Here is a 22,040-nt window from a genome sequence, read left to right as displayed (position 1 = left end):
CTAAGAAATTTCCCCTTGATTAAACTCTCGTTTGTTTTATTGGTTCGTCTTCGGGGATGGTACTCATGACATTTGTGTAAAGTCGGCATTCTCGGATTGTATTTCTTTCATATTCAAAGCGTAGCTTATCTTATATTCAAAAACCAGCTCATAAATAAGAATTATGTAAGGATTGATTTACATATTTTATTGAAGTGACTTTAAATATTCAAGAAGCTTTCGATAAAGTACACGTGTCAATGCATTTAGTTGAATGCGCTTTGTATACAAAAACTCCTGAGTGAATAAGGCGACTGCATTTGACAGCATCTCGCAAACTTTGACATTTTAAAGTGGAAAGCGAATTTTAGATTGGCTTTGCCGCAAAAAAAAAAAATTGTTCAATTAGCATTGATGCTTACGAGAATCGTTCATCCAATGTTTACCGTTTACCTACCTGAGATTCGTTCTCGCACGCACAAATAACTCACACTTTCATCGCCACACATCCGGAAGTAAATTTTACCGCTGCTTTGTCAAGAATAAAAAAAAAGCGAGTCCGTCGAGTAGTCAGAACGACCTGAAAGTTGACACAGTGTGCACTTTCTCAACGTAATGAGGAAGTTACCGAATCTAGCTGAGGATATTTAACGAGAAAGTTCAGACAGTTTTACTCCACCCGTATCACCGTCTATAACCTTCGTAAACAAATTCAAACCTAACTTGACAGAGCTCTTTTTTAGCACGGAACTCTGCCCCTACACATTGAAAACACTGCATCTCCTTGAGCGTAATGAAACTCTCGTGCAATGCAAGTTTAAAGGATTTTCTCTACGATACATTCAGACACTGTACACTGGTATAAAACAGTTTGATTATTGGAACGTTACGCTGTGTTGTTGTCCCAACTCTTCATCGTTCGCCGTTGTCTATAGCAATAAGACATGCACCCTCAGCGAAAACCTTTCAAACTGCGAATTTGGAAAATGACAATGAGGCACAGTGGCCAGTAGTCCATAGTAATATTGCGTAATAATTTTGAGGTTATAGAAACTATATTTAATGGCAAAAACGAAAATCAGAAGATCAAACAGTTCATTACGGTTGAAAAATCAGAAAATCAAATAGTTCATTACAGTACACAATTGAGTCACGATGCCCTCGATGATTGGAAATAAGTCCTCCACATTTTTAAGCGATCAAATATGAAAAATGAGATGGAAGGAGAAGGATTCTAGAAAATAACTTAGCGTAAACTCGTAAACATAAACATGCATTGAAATCTAGATTGTCTGTTTGTTTGATTACAAAAATAGATCCACCGCCTAAGTATGCAACCGTCATTCGAAGTGAAAAGCTCACTATTTTCTGTTTTATTTTACAACGAGGTAGGGCTCTCTAATACTTAATAAAAGAAGCATACCGGGAATCACTTTTAAAAAAATTGCTACAAATGATAACAAAGTCAAAATAAGAGAAACATGATTAGTGAAGACTTCCTGTCTTACGCATGTGGTTTAGTTGAACAAGCAGGGCACCAACGCTAAAAAAAAAAATACAGAAATACACACATAAATATAAAAACAAGTGGAAAAAATTCATAATTATCTAGCGCAGAATGAGAGGACTGACCTTGCAAAAGCGATTAGTCCAGCCGGCATGATTTTGTGTGAGTTCGCAAATCTCATTCCCATAATATATGACAGTACTCCAGAGACACCTTTAAAAACCTTTCCATAGTTAGTATTTAGAGAACAAAACTATAAAAAGTAGAAAAAAAGTTGGTTGACATTGAAACTAAGCGAACAGGAGGATTTCTTTCATAGTGTTACATGGAATGCTACATAACACTAAGAAAAGCACAGAAAATTTCCTCAATGCCCTTTGGACCGGCATTGTCACTCACCTGCGACAGCAAGAGTTTTATATGGAAGGTCCATAAACGTAAAAGCAGCCACTATGGCGCCACTTCCTGCACCGGCGATCAAAGAGGGAACCGAGCCTGAAAAAAAAAGCCAGAAAAAATACAATAAAAAAACTTTTCGAAAAACGTGGAAGAATAAGACTAGCAAGAAGTTTCTTTCAAGTGCCACTTTTGAAAGATGGGCACTTGAAAGATGGGCACATGCCTAAAAACGGCAGTGTCGACAGTAAAGCAGTGTTCAGGGTATTTTTCGATCCTGGGTTCTTTCCAACAGTTCAGCAAATCCGAAAATTAGATGGATCAGGGGCATCAGAATCAAACAACTTTCTACACCGATATAAATGACAAAATCTACTTTACGCGATTTCGTCCAATCACTCGTGCGGATACAAATAGTTGTTCTGTCAAAAAAACTGATAAGCTGACGAATTTGGTGCTCCTGATGTATTTGTTTTCCAAATCATAGCAGGAAAGAGAGTTCTGGGCACTTGTATCGTATCAAATCCCAGCTACTAGCGGGAAAATCACCAAATCAAACACTTCAGCTTTACAGGAAGGTTGATCACACGTTTCCAGTCTTTCCGTTGCATTTTTATGAGTTAAGGTATTAAAAGTAGCTACCACTTCTTTGATCTTATTCAATTTTCAATATTTGAGCTTACATTTGTTCTATCTAAAAGCTTTCTTCTTCAATTAAAATCAGTAGTGAATTCAAACGCTGAAAAGAAACTTTTTATGCGACCATCCTGAATTACTCTTATGCAGTTACTATGGTAACACCTATCTAGAAAAAAAATATGAAGATCGTGGACACATTCGTCCATTTACAGCTTCAAGGGAACAAAAATATAACGAGATCTTCCCGTAGATATATCTAGATGTATTAAAATCCCATCTAGATATATTAAGGCTGTGTACACATAATCAGAAGGTCAGAAAACAAGCAAAAGGAGGCAAAACAGATCGATTTAAACGGGAGTTGATTTGAAATGAAAAATATGAACTAACCCGCTTTCAAATAACCAACAACTCCTCCAACAACCAACAGACCGGCATACCACGGATTTACTTGTTCGGGCAGCATAATTGATTCTTCTGGAATAGCTTGTTTATATAACTGTTTAAATTACTAAAGTAAACAATCCAGAAAAGAAAGACGATCAAATATTTCGAAGCAAAGAGGTGAGGCCCGGTTCTCGCGATGGATCAGCGAGAAACGTGGTTGCGTCGTCGCGCGCTGCTGCTATCGAGCGCACTATCTCTCTTTCCCGCGGACTGCGGTAACTCGGACTACTTGGCATCAAGGTACCTCTTTCCAAGCGAACAAAAATAAATGCCATAAATCCAACGAAGCATCGTGTAGGCGGGTCAAACCAACGCCTGACTTATGATGGAACTGCGTAAGCGCTTACGCTCGCGGCGGAACCTTGAGTAGCCCTGATTGAGCGATAGAGTTGGCCGAGTTCCCCACCGCACCACGTCGTCCGTAACCGCTTACGCAATTGCACCACAAGTCAACTCGTTTTGACAAGACTGTACCGATACCGATCGATACTACTCTGGTGATCACCTTAAGGCGTTTTATAACGTATTACGAACTATAGAAAAGGAGTAGACTCGTCACTTAGATCAGCACACCACAGTGCTTCTACAATTAGAGCGAGATTCGTCGGTGATCCAAGGGTATCCGAAGAAATGTTCAGGTAACAACTTTCACCCTTCAAGAATTTCCTATTTCAGGGTGTTCCATGTGAAAAGTACGGTTGTTTTCCGGTTTTGAGAGGCTTGTAAGGAACAAACAAATCGATTCAATAACAAGAAATACCTACAGACGTTATCAACGCCATCGTTACTCTTTTTCTTATCGCCGACATCCATGCAAACAACAGGACTCGCAGTGAAAGAGCACGAAACTCTTGGGACAGCAAAAAAACAAGAGCAGAAAAAAAAAGAAAACAAGTTGGTTGCTGACTGTAAGTAGCGACCACGATAACTGGTGGAGAGAAATAATCTAAACCTAGTTTTCGTCAAAGTGTTTCAGCTTGTCCCTCTTATCGTAAACGTAATCGTATCGTAATCTTATATAAGGATATGGTTGTCGTCAACGTATTAGTTCGAAACACATTTCGCTTGTCCGAACAAAAAAAACAGAGAGAGGTAGCTCGGGGACTGCAAGTTAAAAGAATAAAGGAACGAAAACAGAAAAAAAAGTGGAAATGGATAGAAAAAAGTGTGGACGGAAAATGTGGAGAGTTATTCAAATTCGAAACGTTTTAACAATGAAAGCAATGAGGTCATAGCGAGACCAAAAGTTTCTGGTATAGCGGCTTCGCCGGATGACAAACGGTTTTTCTTCTGAGATATGCGTACATCTCATCTCCATGTACAACCATTACTGTGAGGGACCGGAATGCAATTCTAACGCTCCCATATGATAAAGAATTTATCGTATTGTACGTTCTACGAACGTTCATAACGCGTCATGAAGGACGAAGTGATCAGTAGAATCGGAACAGCATGAACACATCCAGGATGGAAACTACGAACTAAGCGACAAGCCACTTACGCAACCGTACCGTGCTTCATATCGTTTTGGAGGCATCACCCCACGAATCTGGAGTGATACAAATTCCAGGTGGAGTATTCGTATACGGCATCGTAGATTATGCATTTCTTCCTAATTGTCGTAGAAAACGGCCCGGAAGATATGGCTTCGAGCATTCTGGCGCGCTCCAATCGAACCCCTTGTGGAAAATGGTGCGCCGGAACGCTCGAAGCCGTATCTTCCGGGCCGTTTTCTACGAGAATTAAGAAGAAATGAACGGAATCACCCTTCTCTCAATAATCTATGATCCCGTATACGAATACTCCACCGGAAATCCGCACCACTTCAGATTAGTGGTGTGATGCCTTTAACCCTACTATAGCACCCTCGATGGCTCCACTCATCGCTACAGTCCGAATGACGTTAGCGATGGTCCCGTCTCGATCCAAAGCGTTCGCCGAACAGTCCGCGCTCGAGCGCAGCCGCCTACGCAACTGCACCGAGCTCCAGGTCCTTTTGACTCGACTATAGCAGTGCCACTGCTGACAGCTATCTAGATAATAGGTTTGTTAACTTTACGAAAACAGCATCGAAGAGTGAAGAATTTATGTATGGTTTGAAATTCCTCCTTGAGCTAGATTTCAGGATTTTTGTGGTTTCAAAATACCTTAAGGATCTTGTGCACAGCAATATGAGTACCGTATTATAGAAACTGTGATCTTAACTCTGAAATCATCTCCGTTGAGGTAATTCATTTTATAACCACCTGTTGATTCACGTGATTTCTCGCTTTCTATAGTCGGGTCAAAACGACATGAAGCACGGTGCAGTTGCGTAAGCGTAAGCGTAACCTCGAAGCGGCGCGGTAGAGACATCGGTTGGAATCGAGGTGAGACGAATCGCGAACTGCAGAGATGGGTAGTGGTAGCGAGCGAGGATCCCTACTCTATCCTAACCGCTACGCTTCGCCGCACCGCTTCGAGCGCAGCCGCTTACGCAATTGTCCCTGGCGGCGTGTGATTTTGACTCTACTAGATATCCACCTGTTGATCCATGCGATTTCTCGATTTCCAGGTGATAATTGAATCATACAGACTACAGTTCCATGAAATCGCTCTGCGACCACGGACTCTGTCTGCCGAAGAGTAAGAAATTGTAACCTTATGAACCCATTCTTTAGCTGTGGTTCAACATTCGCAGATAGTCACATGATACAAACGCGAATCCTCAAAATGCGATATCTGACGAAGAATAGGCTTCTTTAGCGAAATCGAACATTTTACAAAATATTTATGCTCAACACAAGTATAGAAATAATATGAGATCAAACCTACAAATATTTTTTAAACAAGAATAAATAAAGAAACTACGGTATGTAAAGAATATGCGGTGTACTTCCTGCTCTCCAATGTGATGACATGTTTTAATCATTAGTAGATGAAAAATGAAGATGAGGGAGACTAACAACAATTACTAAGAATATAAATTTAAAAAAAAAACTTGATTATTTCTCAACTAAAGCATTTAAATTCAGATGAGAAGAATTCGAACGAAAACCCGATGGACAGAACTTCTCGTCGGACGCATCCCAACAATCCTCGACTCCATCGCATAAACCACCAGGTGCCACACATTTCTTGTTATCGTGACATTGGAATTGTCCTGGTAGACAAATGCGCGGAGCTAAAAAGAACGAAGACCATGGATGTCCAGGACCTATAGTATACGCATCGATGCGTTCCAATTATTTTGAGCGGCACAATGTTAAGGTCGTTACTCGAATCGTGCATTAATCGAGGAAATGTTAGCGAGGAAATAGTGAAGAAATTCCGAAGCAGTACATGTTAAGGAAGGAAATGTTAGATGGAATATGAACAAAAACAATGACATGCTGGTAAAATTTGGATTGTATGGGTCGTGAGTGCATCCTTCACCATCCACTGAATGTTTACAATGACCGGTATCGTTGAAGTGCCACAACAACTCACGGCAATTCATCTCGTCCGCTTGGTTGCTGCAATGTGGGACCCCATCACAGGTGTAGAACTTCGAGATACATCTGAAAAATAAGAAGTAGAGGAAAAAGAAAATAGATAAAGAAAACGTCTAGGGAACGGTTGTGTTGAAGCAGAACTGGGTGAATTCCGGAAATAATGATCCCCAAGTGTGTACAATCGGATGAATCTGATGTATCTTTTATTGGAGCAAGGAGATGGGAACAGGAGGAGCAGCGGCACAGAAAGAGTGTGTGTCCCGGATCGATCGCCCGATCCAATTTGGAGGAAACCCGGGCATCGTACCTATTTCGGATCAATAACGGTGATCTACTCGACGTCCGCAATCGAAATCAATAAACCTCAGTAGTCCCCAGAAGCGGACATTCTTTCGGATGTTTGACACCGCAGAGAGGTGGCATACTCGTTTTCAACCCTACATTGATGTATTTCCCAACTTTAACTGATGGAACTTTTTATTACTATATTTTACGATCCCTGGTCACATACATCCGATCTATTAAGCTCCAATATATCTCTCCGTATGCGAGTCATCGATAGGAAGCGAACAAGACCGCTAACTGTGACTCTGGCAATGAGAGTCACAGTTCTGCTCGCTTCCTATCGATCACTCGCACCTTATAATGTCTCACCTTACTGATACTCGTTACGTTATTCGTTTGGATAGATTTTTTAGGTTTCATATTCCATCGTCTGTTCACCGTCACAGTAATTTACTCAAAAAAAATTTTATGAACGTTATGTCCTGACAAAGTCCTGACAACTAAGTATTCACTTCTCGTCTTAGCGGTGCTGTTGAGTTTGCGCTGTGGGGCATTGCGAACATTCGACAGATTCGCGTAGACCTTAGATGCACACTTTCCGGTCGAGGCACGTTGCGTTGCGATAAATTCGTCGCGCTCATCGGATTGAACAAATTCAGCGTGGACCATCCAGATGCGTAGATGTGAACGGTCACACGTCTTCAGATTAGAGTTTGTCAAGTTATAGGGAGCTCATCCTACACTTGTTGTGTGGCGGGAGTTCAGAGAGTTATTATAAATATTTATTGATATACATAGTCGGGTCAAAACATGGACAGTTGCGTAAGCGTAACATCGAAGCGGCGCGGTAGAGACAGCGGTTGGAATCGAGGTGGGACCATGGCGGACTGCAGAGATGGATGATAACGAGGGACCTTACACGATCCCAATCACTACGCTCAACCGCGGCGCTTCGAGCGCAATCGCTTCCGCAACTGTCCGTGCTTCATGTCGTTTTGACCCAACCATACGTTATATAATGTATACTAGGGTCAAAACGACATGAAGCAAGTACGCAATTGCGTACGCGTCTTCTCTCGAGGTGCTTCAGTGGAGCGTAGCGATTAGTAACGTACTGGAACCTTTGCTGGCACCACCCATCGCTGCAGTTTGCAACGTTCCCAACTCGGTTCCAATTGCTGTCTCCACCGCGCCGTTTCGAGCGCGCACGTTCGCAACCGCAACTACACTCGTGATTTATGTCGTTTTCACCCGATTATAAAAGAGGGAGGCTCGTCCTAGCCGGGTGGCATGGCCGAGGAGGCGAGACTATATCTCGTTGGCGGACTGCCTCCGACAACACCTGATGTATGTTTAATATGTCAATAAATCGTAAATTTATTCTCGAGAACAGCCCACGCGTGACTTTTTGTCCACTGGGTTCTATAAATGTCGTAAAACTAGGCCGCAAATGTGCTTTTTTGTATATCAGTTGTTTGCGACTGTATCCCGACACCTTCGACAAATGAAAGACTCGCAATAGTGTGAAGATTTATGCAGCTGATTTCTCTCTGAATATGTACTTATGTAGATAATTTCTTTTTTCCTTTTCTTTTTTCTTCGAAGTGTTTGACTTCACAATCAATTTTAAATGCTATGGAACCATGGGATGAAATATTTTGATTTGTTTTAGCGACGTCGTAATCCACAATTTTTTCTCGCAGTTTCCAGATATTCTTGTTGATATTGTAATAAATTTTCGCCCACCATTTATATGTCTCTGAAAATTTTTTGAGGATATTTTATTGGTCTCTGTTTTTTCTTCTGACGCCTTTATTTTTTTCTGGGATGTCGTAGTAAAACTTTTGTAGCAATAATTTGAACGTACTTCGCTTCAGTTCCACCACATTCAAAGTGCTTTTCGTCACAATTGCTGGTGCAATTCTTCCCGTTGCCATGCAATTCGTATCCGTCACCACAGGAGCATTTAGCGGTCCGTTCAGGTCCAAGAAGACACAATTGTTCACAACCCAATGTGTCACAAAGTGTAGGGACTGAAGAAGAAATTCCGGAATGATGGAAAAATTCACTGATTCGGAATATCCGTAATCGGAAAAATAGAAAATAATCAAAATTAGAAGTCCAAAAAAAAGAACAAAAAATAAAAAAAAAACGAAAGGAGAAAGAGCTTTCTCACATCGGGGTTGTAGAGATGTATGAAACACCTTCAGGCCATACGGTAGCAAAGCGGTTTGGGCGACCACCGTCACATTTTCACCATTTAATTTGTTCGCACGCAGGAGACCCCTGAATAAATTATATTTTTTGATTTTAATGTAAATTATTTTATTATTTTTTATCGTTGTTATTTTTTAAAAATAAATTATATTTAGTCTGTTAATGCTGAGAAACAGTGGTTGTAAAGTACTATACGAACCTATAGGTCCAATCACTCCAATAAAGCAAATCGTCGGCTACGGCTAGCGCGAAAACGTGTGGAACTGTCCCCGAATCCGAAATGATCGCACGACGACCTGATCCGTCAAGATTTGCCACTCTGAAAGCTCAAAGCATTATCCTGGAATGTTGATGGGTCGATCCGACAGACCTAAGTCTCGTGAATTTTACGATCGCACTAAGAGTTATCGTTTAATACTTACTTTAAATTATCTGTTATTATCTAAGTATTATTATAAACCACTAAATTTTAGTTATCAATAAAACTTAGTGGTTTACAGTAATATGTGAGATGTATCAGAAATAAAGCAGTGATGTCAGATATTTGGAAATTTTCCGTTTGTTTCAATGTAATAAGTGGGATGGCGACTTTTTATAGACTTTTTCAAGGCAGCTGCATTAGGGGGTAGGTCAAAAAATATTCTGTTCAGTCACATATAACTTCCGTTTTATTATTCATACATTTCTCTGAATGGCAGCAAACAGTTGATTGGAAACTAAAAAAGAAATACAAATGGAAACTCGTTCGCAAGGATCTCAGCGGGTTCTTTCGTACTTAAATATTAGGTTGAGTTATAAATAACGTTCTATTTTAATACTAATACACTTTACTCAATATTTTACATTAACATTTACTGCTTTACACTAATATGTAAGGTGTATTAAAAAACAAAGCAGTAACATCAGATTCAAAAAATTTCATCATTTCTGCATTTCCTTCATTTCTGCTACAGTAACGGGTGGAATATTGACTTTTCATGAACTTTTTCAAGCTATATCAGAGTAGATCAGAAATTCATTAAGAAAGCACTATTTAAGTCATTGTAACTGGGATTAATTGGGTCCCACATCGCCTAACTTTATCACTGATGGGACCCTACATTTTGTGCGGATTTTTCTCGACTACATTTTTTTCCTAAAAAAATACTTACTCAATGACATCATTATACGCATCAGCCCAATAGACTTTATCACTGTAAACGTCTACAGCGATAGCATTTGGCCAAGTGATTCGATCGGTGATAATTTTCATAAATGATGAGCCATCCATTGATGCGGCAGCGATGAAGGCGTACGAGGACCAGTCGGAAACGAACATCATCCTGTAATTCATCCAAATCAACCGTGGAAAACCTGAAAATGTTTGGAAAGATGGTTCCTTACATTTGAAGAATAGAAGAAAAAAACTATCTACAGCTGCTCAAAGACCTACAGCTGCTCAAAGAAAGAAAAAGAAAAAAATTAATAGTAGAGAAAAGTTGTAAAATTGAAGAAAAAAGTAAAAAAAAAAACAACTAAGCACTTCCCAAGATAGGAACCTGCAATTTGAACTGTTGTCAAGTGAAACTCGTTCGCTTAAAATATTTTTAAGGTGAAATTTAATTTTTCTTGTTTTTTTCTACAGCTGGAAATGCATGCCTTTTTTAAAGCAATTTTTAAGGCAGCATTTTCGTCAATTTCTAGAAACAATGGAATTTTTGAGCTCACATACCATCTGGGGTACCAAAATGCTCTAAATAACCTCCCAATTAAGATTATAATAAGCATTTCGTCCAATTTTAGGTAGAAAATCAGCGCGAATCCTATGAACACCTCCTCCTTCCACAGAGAGATATCCACGGGATATGGTAATGGGAGGAGGATTGCGGTGATGTCAAAATAATTAACGAGATGTCAAAGGTTACGGGGGAACCTCGCATATTTTCAGGCCAAACATTTCTCACTACTCTTAAATTCTGGAAATGTATCATAATGTTTATCGAAATAAGTTACTGTAATAACACTATCAACCCCAGAGAGATGAAAGGCTTAGTTGGTACTAGGTCGATTTTGAACCATCGACCGCCGAGGCCACGGCCGAGCTCATACCAAAGGGGCTACTCCTGCCTCAATATAATATATAATATATAACAATAAAAGTAGTGATAAAAATAATGAAGGTGCATTTTTTATTTATATTGTTATTATTGTTATTGTTTTATTGTTTATTTCTTTGTTGTTTACAAGTATGTTGCATTTTAATGTGATATTTGAAATTGGCACCACCTTATTTTCTTTTGAATAGTAATTCAAAAATTTTAAAATAAGATTCAAAACCTCCAAATAAAACTTAAAAAAGATTGGTACAAGATTTCAAGTTCAAATTTCAGAAAAAAATAAAATTTTAAAGTTTAATTTCCCTACTTTGAAGGATTTTGACGGTTAGCGACGGATTTTGGGGCAGAAGTTAGCAGCGATACTGTAGACTAGGGACTATATGAGCAATAGGTGTGTAGGTTTACGTAATTCCTTACCCTTTTGCCGGATGTACAGCAATAGCACGCGGTAGACGCATCACTCCCTTATAAAGTGCTCGTCGGTGGTGTCCTTCTAATGTTTGCACCAGGATATCAGTCCTAGAAATATTTTCTTGCTAGTTTCGACACCACAAGAGAAGCGTTTTCGATCAGGATACCTTCGTAAACTGTAGAGATTTCTTCCAATCCAATCGACCGCAATCCCTTCGAGACCGTCGACTTCGTATTTTTGCAGCACATGCGGGAATGTTCCATCTAAATTCAGTCGTTCTATGGAGTTTGCTCCCACATCCGCGTAATAAATTCGGCGTTCCTGAATCAACACACGTTAGATCTCTAATCGACTTATTACGTTAATAAGAGGCTGAAATGAAACACTCTAAATTTCGTTTACTTCAAAGTTCAAGATTGTAAAAAGATTAAAATTTGAAATTAAATAATGAATTTTATCTTAAATTTAAATTTTATTTTATTTCAAAAAACCCTAAGCGAAGCAAGAATCCAGTTAACGAATTTGTACTGTAGCGCGTTTAAAACATAAGAAGCAGAGGGGGCGGAGGGGGAGGGGTGAGAAAGGCTGAGGCAGTACAGCAACAAAATGCAATAATATTACATATTAAAGTGTTTATTATTTGACTTTTCACTTTATTTTGTATTTTATTTTTTTCGTCCTTGTATTATATTTAATTTTTTATTTACCTTATTTGTGTACCTGTATTTATACCTATAAGGATCTTTCCTTGGTCAGTGAAGAGCTCCGAAAAAGGGATTTGCATTTTTTTTGACTCCATCCAAGAGGAAGAACAAAATGGAACTCGCTTATTTCGAGTACTTTGGGTGGTTGAAGAGTAGAGGAAGGGAGCGAAGGTGAGAGGGTGCAGCTTAGTTGAAAGGGTCGTTTCGTTAGCAATCCGAGCTCAGAGGACGAGGATCAGGCGACGAGCACTAAGCATAAATCTCTCTCTCTCTAAGTCCGAAAAAGAGTCGAAATCAAATCGGAAGAGTCCTGAACCTGAATGGGGAAGAAAAGTGATTGATTTTGATCTATCAAAATTCATACGCGATTGAATAGATCTCACAAATTCGAATATAAAACTGAAATTAAATAGCACGATTTCTCAGCCTCTAATATAACGTGATCTATTTTCTATCATTTTCGATGGCGCTGTGCTTTTACTCGAATTCTTTTTTCTTACAGAAAATAAATATCCGCTGGAGAGGTGTGACTTGAGTTATTTGTAACCCGATACAAATAATTAAATTTTACTCACAACCACGTCAATATCAAGTACAGCGGTCTTTTGCAGTCCTGCTTTTTGTAATTCGAACGATCCTCCACTCAGTGAAATGTTCCAGATCGATTGTCCATGAGCGAAGAAGAGCCACATTGGATCTAGAAAATTAGCGGATATTAGCGTGTTATTAAACGGTTCAGAGAGACCTTTTCCAAAATATTCACAGTCATTTTTTGTCAAATATCGTATAAAAATATATAATCTTATGACAAATAATGGTCATAATAGTAATATATTAGCCACGATTATCGACAATATTAGTCTGCAGATCGGGTTGAATACCAGTGCCTACGGGCCAAAGCGACTCAAAAACTTCTTTTTCCGACGTAGTTTCACAGGCCCGAATACGGAACCAAAATTAAATGGGAGCATTCCCTAACCCTCAAAATAACGAGTAATTCGTTTTCCAAATTTCAGTAAGGAATTTCTGGAACAACTTGGTATTAGACAGATTTATTATTATTACTTCAGATTATTATTATTATTATTGTTGTTGTTATCATTTCCTCGATCTCCTATAGTCTTCCACGGCACAGTGCTTTTACTTGGATTCCCCCCAAAATTGCAAATAATTTCTAAATAAATTGCTAAATGTTATTTCAAGAGACGAAAAGAACGTTAGGATCACATCCCAGAATGTGATGGGCGCGGTATTTGTTCTTAGTCATCTTTTTCAGCTTTTGCTGTCTGTAGGACCGCAAATTCTACTGTGAACAACGAAAATGCATTAGAAAAACAACAAATATGAAAAGGATTCAAATTTTTAAAAATTTTATACAAATACATCACACGGCATATTATTTCCACGAATTAATTCGATTTTTTTTTCCAAATTTCAGTCAGAACGTTCTGGTACAACTTGGTATTAGACAGATTTATTATTATTACTTCAGATTATTATTATTATTATTATTGTTATTATTATTAGAAATTATTATAGCTGTTATAGATTTCTTTATTTAAGTTTTTAGTTATTTATTTTGTTTATTTTTGGTATTTTCATATATTTTATCCGTCTTATATTTTTATATTGTATATTATTTTTTTAAAATATTTTTTATGGTCTATTTTTTTGTCAAGAAAAATTAATTAAAAGAAAATGACAGTGACCTACCTTTGTCATTACGTATACAGGTCTTGTTATCCGTGTCAAGTCGAAAGAAACTTGGATCACAAATACATTCGTAGGTTCCCGGATGGTTGACGCATTTCTGAGAGCAGCCTGGTTCCAAGGTGTCACATTCGTTGATATCTATGAATATCCACAATGAATTTCATTCATTTCAAATGCATGTGATAATTTTTCGTGTTCAAATATCACCTACCAATACATTTTTTCGTGTCCGAATCGTAAACGTAACCATTCAAACGACATTTACAGTTTCCACGTTTGTCACATTCCTCTAGTGGGACCTCTGAAATAGTTCGGAAGTACATAAAAATTCTGGCTAGGACCTTTTGGAAGACAAATATTAAATTTCGACAGGATTAAAACTCTACGATCCATGTCGAATTTTAACTCAGAATTTCAGCGTCGATGTCAAACGACGTTTTCCGCGTCGCTGTTCAATTTTTAAGCATTTTTTTCCGCAATAATGGTTCAAATCCAAAAAAAAAGCAAAAAAAAGATGTCCTCTGGACATCACGGTGTCGAATTTTGCAAAGGATCATACGAGTATTAGTAACCCCCCTCCTGCCTCCAGGAAAACCTCAACATTTCGAGAAATCATCCAGAGACGGTAGTTTAACTAATTATATCCTAATTAATTATAATTACTACCGAGCTACTGCTTTCCGACGATGATATCAAATTATTTTGGTGTATTCGGCGCTCCTGACGTTGGTCTTCTAGATTTTTTTTTCTTACTGGGATTCAAGGAGATAGATCCTTGTGTCCATGTTCGATGATCGCGATGCGGACTCGCCACGATTTGGCACAGAGCGGAAAAACTATGTGCTTGGAAAACGTGAGTGAATTGCTGCAAACGCGTCGCGGTCGTGGCGTCAAACATAAGTATCGACGAGTATAAAAATAAACGGTACCGTACCTGTTTGTACTGGACGTTTTTTCGTTGAAGTTGTATGAAGTACACACTGGCTATCATTCCGGGAGGATAACATTGATAGCATTGCCATTTCGAGCTGGAATAATCCACAAATATGATCAAGGATTTTTTTTAGGACGTAGTGATATTTTTTTTATACTTCTATTGATATTTCTTCACGTTTCATTGTATTTTTACTCCATTTTAACTGCAAAAAAAAATCATTTTCAAAGTTTTTTTGACCTATTTCACCTTTATGGCTTCCTTGCATGACTTATCCTTTCGTTCCAGCAGACAATCCACGTACGTTTGTGTGATGAGACATTCGTAAGAAGAGTACGATACATCAGCTTTTGGTGGAACAGCTGAAAATTTCAAACACGATCAGGAAAGATCCCCAAAAATCGCGGAATTAACTGTTAATCCATAAACATAGGTCCAATGTTTATTCAGAAACAGGGGGTAATGTTTCAAATTCGGTGTTTGTAAACATACATCTCAACGTCACATGTCAGCACTAATAATCAATAAAGATTTAAATTTATTTATTAAACTTTGAAATTAGCATGTTATTGAAAAGTTAGGGAAGTTCTTCTTCAAAATATTCCACAGTCATTTTTTTTGCCCTATTTATCGTATAAAAATATAAAATATTATAATAAATAATGGTCAGTAATATATTAACCACGATTATCGAGAATATTAGTTTACAGATTGGGTTGAATAGCAGTGCTTAGGAGCCTGAGTGACTCAAATTTCTTTAAATTTATTTTTTTCTATCATGTGGTTTTAAAGGTCCAATTACAAAATAAAAATTAAATGGAAATTTTCCCTAATCCTTACAATAACGTGATTTTCATTTTTTTTGGTCATTTCGTCATTTTCTGTAATCTTTTGCGGTGCGCAGTGCTTTTTGTTGAATTTTCTCAGTATCTAAAATACTATCAGGGATAGCTAAAATAACAATGGTAAAAAGATTTAAAAAAAATAGAAGCGTTGGATTGTGTGTGGAAAAAATATTTGGAGGGATTCAGTGGAATTAAACTAAAACTGTAATGCACGACGTCCAATGAATCTCGCCACATTACGACGTCGTATTGATTTCTAATATTGATTTAATTTAATATTCATAGTATCGTTGCAATTACTATATTGATTTATAGTTGCAAAGTTGTTTATTTATTATTTATCCCAAACACTTTGTTTGATATTTCGCACCAAATAGTTTAAATGTATACAAAGTCTTCCACTTGATATAAAAGAAGTGTGAAAAAAACAGCCACTTAGAATCTGGAGATTCTCAAAATCCAGAAAGTTGAGGTCTATTTTCTTCAGGGATTGCTTGCATGTACTATTTTTTCATTAAGGTTACGGTAAAAAAAAATTCCATACCTGGATCTTCATCTCGAAGCGTATTTGTTCGATTCACAAAACATTCTCTAAGCTTTTGATCTCTGAAATTATGGGAAATTGGAAAATTCTAAGATCTCTCTGGTGAATTTTGGGATGAAATCCTTCCTTGTGTAAGTTTCTGGAGGATATCCAGAACCTGTTACAGTTGAATGACTTCAGAGAGCGTGAGAGAAAAACAAAATTCGGGAAACCTACCTCTCTAAATTCGATAAACATTGGACTTCTTCGCGTACAACACTACGGAAACTCTCCTCACACATTCCTTCGTACATTCGTTCAATATTCGGTGCCCGAGATTTCCTGGAAATTTTAATACACTCCCACCAAGTTCATTTAGTCAAATGTGACCGGGGGCGGATAAGTCTCTGCATAATTGCGGTTGTTCTTTGTTTCTTAATGCGGAATTTTTCCAAGCAGAAAGCTCGTCGCAGATAAGTTCAACCCTCTCCGCGCCGCAACCGCACGCACGACAAACTCCGCCCAAAACCAAATTTTCGAAATAAAAGCACCAGGAATTCCATGAAGTAAATCTTACCTGCAATTCGGGTCTATACCTATGGTGCACACTTTGTATTCTTTGTACTGATTGCACAAATTATCTACGTCACTCAGAGGAGGATGCAGAACGTATCGATCAATAGTCGCATACTCCACCAATGGGGAAAGACATTGCAGAGAAATCGCTTCTTCGATGAGATCACATTCGGCAGCCAATGTAGGCGTGGGACCTAAATTCTTCAATCTAATTTTTATGCGAATTTTTTATCTGACTTTTTGAAACTTTGTTGGCTCTTAGACGCCGTGTAAAGGTAGCTATTTCAGAAATGGGTATTGATTGGAACCACCCCCGTCTTTGCTTCTCTGGATCAACAACAGATCTGTTCCAATTAAGTTCTAGCGTAGTTGCTTAAAATTCTTGTTGCCATTGTCGATACGATGAAATGCACATAGTTCACATGTCTATTACTTGACGGGAACCAGTTCTCGCCCATAGAAAAAATGATAAAATAATTATGGAGTTAAACATAAAAGTGACGCTTCATTTCCGATGATATGATCAACTTCAATTTCACTAAAATGAGTTAATAATTAAGTCACCTAGTTATTTTCAACAATCGTTGGCCTAATTTCCTGATCATGAATGATCTTCTGAATTGTTCAATTCCAATAGTCATATCAAATATATTTTTTTCCATCAGACAATTTTTCAGATTTTTCCATCATGGGACCGGCAAATTATTACTCAGTTCGAGCTTAGAGAAAATGTTATATTTAGAAGAAAAAAAATGTAAAAAAATCTCATAAGTGAAGCTACGGCACAATAACAGACTATTCCACAGGATATTCGTAAACAGCGACTGCTCATCAACTTCTCCTCTCATCTTTAGCAACCGAAAAAATTCGCGCTGATTTCAATCAATAATGATTAAACGCAAAATAGAACATCTTGCTTGGAATCGCTGCAGTTTCATCAAATTCTATGTGCTTCCCCATTCCGTTGCAATACATTCTGATACACTTCAAATGCAAACATGAAGTCATTTGGGAATTTGAGCGAAGATCCACGAAAAATTGCAGAAGAAAAACATGTCATCAAGTTGCAAAATTTGACAAACGCCTTCTAAAAAATTCCCACTTCCCTCTATTATCGTAACCATAACGTTTTTCGTGTCGTTTCTGGGCGTTCTTGAAATTTAAATTTATTTTGCTTTACTTCAATTTACCTTTAGGTACTTTTTTTAAAAATATTTTTAGCTCTGGAATACAAGTTGTTGACTACAAAAAAAAGATTAAGAATAGAGGCATGGAAATCCTTGTGTTTTTAAATCGAACCCTATAACCCAACACGTAAAAATAAACACGTTATTCCTAAACTTAGAAATTCGCTCTGAACAGGAACTAAAAATACTAAAATAATTGGAATTATTGGTCACCTTATTCTTTTCAAGCAATTTTCCTCTTCTTTTGTATTCCGTACTTTTTATTTTAATTATTGATCATTATTTTGATTACCATATTGATTATGGATCTTTTGAATTCATGCGGAATACATTTTTAGTGATTACAGGAAGAGAATTGAGGCAGTTCTCCACCATTCCGCGACTCCGGTGACCCGGACAATTCAGTGGCCGTTTCATAATGATTTCCTGATTTTTTTCTTTCTTTTTTGTTGTATTTATAGGGCTTTTTTTTATTTTCGAATAATTTTACACACAGCAGAGACCAGGAAAATAAAAACATGGACCAGGCGCAGATGCGCAAAAAAGCACTCTATCGTCAACGTAATAAAAATATTTTCTCAAGAACTTGGCTTTAAAAAAATCTCAAAAAAGAAAAATCGTGGAAGAATGTGGTGAGTTTCCACACCTCTACGCCTATCTATTTTCACCTGACCTTTTAAGGGCACGAATTAGTTCAACCTGGTCACCAGGATGAGGTTCATAGGAATAATTTATCGCTGCGCTATCAGCGATGCACATGCCAGACAGCTGGGAATAATGGTCATCATTAGCTAAAGCACATGTGATTTACTCATTGTTTAATGATGTGCATAAGTACTAAGGCATGTTCCTCTGAGAGGATTTACCCTCTTATTCCAAAGAAAAGCTGTTGCGAGCAAAAATCGCAAGTATAAATTTCTCAAAAGTCCAAAATCATCGGTTTACCTACGATTTTTCACGTTTTTCGCACTTTTGCAGTTATTTTTCGATGAATACGTGTCACTTTTGCTATTAATAAAAAAAACAGAAATCCTGACATTCTAAAAGATTCGGCTTGAGGTACGGGAGTATACAAAATTAATTTTATTGTTACAATCTCCCAAATAATTTTATTTTACTGATTGTTTATTTTATTGACTAAGACTAAGCGTCAATGCATATGTTTACGTGGACGTCCGCCATGGTCGCTGAGGACGAGGAAAAAGTGAGTGAAGCAGGAAAAAAAATGTGTCGAGTGGTCATAGAAGCGGTTCGCAAAGTAGCGCAAAAAAAAAAATCAAAAAGTATTTTATGGAAGAATCACTGACTAAATGATTCTTCCGTAAAATATCACGATTTTTTTCCTTCCTTACAAGACTTAAGACTTATAACTTTGTTAAGTTGTTAGCAAATTACCAAAAAAGCCTGCTATTTTTAGTGCGTGCCGATTTTTTTTAGATTATTTCATTTTTATTTTTTTCCACTATTTTTTATTTTTTATTATTGGTTCCATTTTTTCTAGATTTTTCTATGCACCGATACTGCTCCTAAAAATGTACGCGAATCCTAACAAAATATATCGTAGAGATGAACGCCAAGAAAAAATCGCCTCCAAAAAAAACAAGCGTTACTGGATTTTTTGAAAAGCTAGAGAACAGGGAAAAAAATCCACAATTTTTCTCTAGCTCTTATCTTTTTTCCCTAACATCCAGAGCAATTTCACTGCAAAAGGAAATCACCGGAAGCAATACAGACTGAAAACCTTTTTATACACCTCTAAAACGTCTACATACTACATACGGCTTCTATCCGTGTAAAACCACATCCACAAGGTTTTACACATTTTTTGATTTTATATTTTTTTTTCAATCACGTTTACATATTTTTTGAATGAATATTATATATTTTCTAATTTTTTGCACTCATATTTTTTGTTTTATACATTTTTACTTACGTTGGTCACGATACAGGCTCTTAGGAATTTACGATGTGTGGGGAAACCACACTTTTCTCTTGCGCAATCCGTTCCGTTAAGGATGCGCCATCCTGAATGCACCCATCTTCAAGACAACACTTTTTAAGATAGGGAAATTTACAATGTTGAGTTTTCTAGAGCACGGTAGTGCAAATGTCACAGCGTAAATATGAAACACCCCTACAAATATAGAGAACAGATGAATCAAGATAATTTACCCGACGAAGCAACTCTTTACACCCATTTATAAAATGGAAGCATGCAAATTCAATGGATTTTTATCACTCCTACGAATGTAAAAAATTGTTTTGTTGACTAATCACTGACTCATCACGTACTCACTTCTTCTCACGTTTTCACTTCACCCATTCGTAATGGTTGTAAAGAGATGCATTGTCGGCTGAATTGAACACTTTGATGGTCGTAATCAATGTTGATTTATAGAGGTTGTCACAGGGTTTTTGCTTTTATATTTGCAAACTAGATCCTGATCTCTGCCAACCAGTGAAAGGAGTCCAATAACTGCAGTAAATTTCACTGAACGATCCCTTCAAGGGACATTCATAGGAATTGTACTTAAACTAAAACGTAATCCGCTAAAATTCATGTCAGAGTCTTCGCTACGAAACTTTTTTTTTCAAATTGAACTCTCTTTGGCAACGGGAGATGGGTAGAAAAGGCATATAAAAAAAGACAAACGAATATAATAGTTATAATATTATGAAGACTACCCAAGAGCCTGATCGAAAATCTCCTGATTAACCACCAAATTTAAAAAGAAATTTCGTGAAAATTAGCTTCAATCACCTTGAGCTAGATAAATTTCTTTGATTAAAACGTCTGAAAGTCTGAACAATTTCTTAGAAGTAGAAGGAACCCTTCCTTTGAAATGCGAAAAATATTTATGCTTCTCATATTTATCCTGTGCATAGAAATTGGATAGGTACTAGAAAGGTCAAGGATGGCAAACGATTCCTTCCCTTACCTTTATTCTTTAATTTATTCTGTTATTTTTCCCCTCCTTTATTTTAGCTTCGCACTCCTATGTGGAATATCTTAATGAATGTTGAGTTTCCTGAGCATAAATCAGGTTCGAGAAGATCTGCTTCCCGGAGCAGATCGCATCCTTATTTTTAACATTTCCAGGGGAAATATGTAACGTTGTTACAGAAAAAAATTTAAAAATTTTGCTCGACTATGAACATTTTCATTTATGTTCTTCGTTTTTCTCAGTAAAAAGAAAGAAAGAAAAATTAAAAAGTTCTTCTCAGTAAAAAAAAAGAAAGAAAACCATGAAGCCATGTAATCATGAAATTCGTGGATGTGTTAGCTCACTAACAAAGTAATTTCAACCTATTCAAAAAGTTTTTTCAACGTAAAATAAACTATGTATTTATTATGTCATTTTACGTACTTGTTATGTTATTTTTATTTTCATTATTTTACTTTATTTTATTTTATTACGTTTATTTAGCAGCAGAGCAGCCTAGAGACAAATTATCAGTGCTCTTGAATAAAGGAACTCAAATTAGCTATTCATCTCTCTTTAAAGGAGAAATAATCTACATGAACTTATGGTAGTTTATCCGGACACTCACCTGTAAATAAGACGAGCAGCAGAAACGTAAGCAACAGCATCAGCGTAATGCCGTACGTAGCTGTAGCTGTAAATGGAGTTTGTTTGAATAAGAGCTGCTCTACAGGTCAGGTCAACTATCGCGTAGGTACATATTCTACCTACACTCATCTACTTTTGTCGGCAACGACCGCAATTAACCGTTGCCTTAGCCATACACTCTCTCTCTCTCACACACACACACACACATTTCTACGGTGGCTGGTGCTTCCTCGTGAGGAGAAACTCGACACAGACAGCCGGCGGCATCCGACCACGGTTAAAGAAGACCCGCAAATCATCAATAAACCTGCCCGGGGTGGGGGACTTAAATTATACCCTCTATACTACTTAATTATAGTATTAGTTTAGAAAGGTTTCATGGTTACCAAGCAGATTTCATTACGGATACGGTACGTCACGTGAATCAAGTACACTTGCACTTCATGGATAGCAGAGCGATTAGAAAAAAAAAACTCGAAAGTGAATTTGAAGCTATAGGGGCTGAAGTGCAGCAGAAAAACGATCTTATTTTCGT

At 37.4% G+C, this 22,040-nt stretch overlaps 1 protein-coding gene across 3 annotated transcripts; it reads right to left on the bottom strand.

The window, feature by feature from the left end:
• Positions 1 to 1,464: 1,464 nt before the first annotated feature.
• RB195_004275 (uncharacterized protein) lies at positions 1,465 to 21,525 on the bottom strand (the record flags this gene model as incomplete). 3 transcript variants are annotated; one of them, XM_064181673.1, is made up of 21 exons in its annotated part: positions 1,465 to 1,522; positions 1,612 to 1,699; positions 1,886 to 1,981; positions 2,912 to 2,998; positions 6,006 to 6,131; positions 6,437 to 6,507; positions 8,594 to 8,759; positions 8,903 to 9,012; positions 9,143 to 9,262; positions 10,095 to 10,265; positions 11,457 to 11,558; positions 11,618 to 11,772; positions 12,731 to 12,852; positions 13,869 to 14,006; positions 14,080 to 14,169; positions 14,803 to 14,896; positions 15,052 to 15,164; positions 16,192 to 16,253; positions 16,408 to 16,512; positions 16,748 to 16,940; positions 21,486 to 21,525. In XM_064181673.1, the coding sequence occupies 21 exons, from the start codon at positions 21,523 to 21,525 to the stop codon at positions 1,465 to 1,467; spliced, it is 2,307 nt and encodes a 768-aa protein (XP_064033305.1). The 3 variants fall into 3 exon arrangements, with proteins under 3 accessions (XP_064033305.1, XP_013303559.2, XP_064033306.1); XM_064181672.1 differs by lacking the exons at positions 1,465 to 1,522; positions 1,612 to 1,699; positions 1,886 to 1,981; positions 2,912 to 2,998 and having other exon boundaries at positions 5,953 to 6,131; XM_013448105.2 differs by lacking the exons at positions 6,006 to 6,131; positions 6,437 to 6,507; positions 8,594 to 8,759; ... (12 more) ...; positions 16,748 to 16,940; positions 21,486 to 21,525 and adding an exon at positions 5,215 to 5,323.
• Positions 21,526 to 22,040: the final 515 nt, after the last annotated feature.

Source organism: Necator americanus, chromosome I, assembly GCF_031761385.1.
Source record: "Necator americanus strain Aroian chromosome I, whole genome shotgun sequence".
NCBI classification, from domain to species: domain Eukaryota; kingdom Metazoa; phylum Nematoda; class Chromadorea; order Rhabditida; family Ancylostomatidae; genus Necator; species Necator americanus.
The sequence above is the reverse complement of the archived record's forward strand: the minus strand, read 5'-3'. Positions and strand labels throughout refer to the sequence as shown.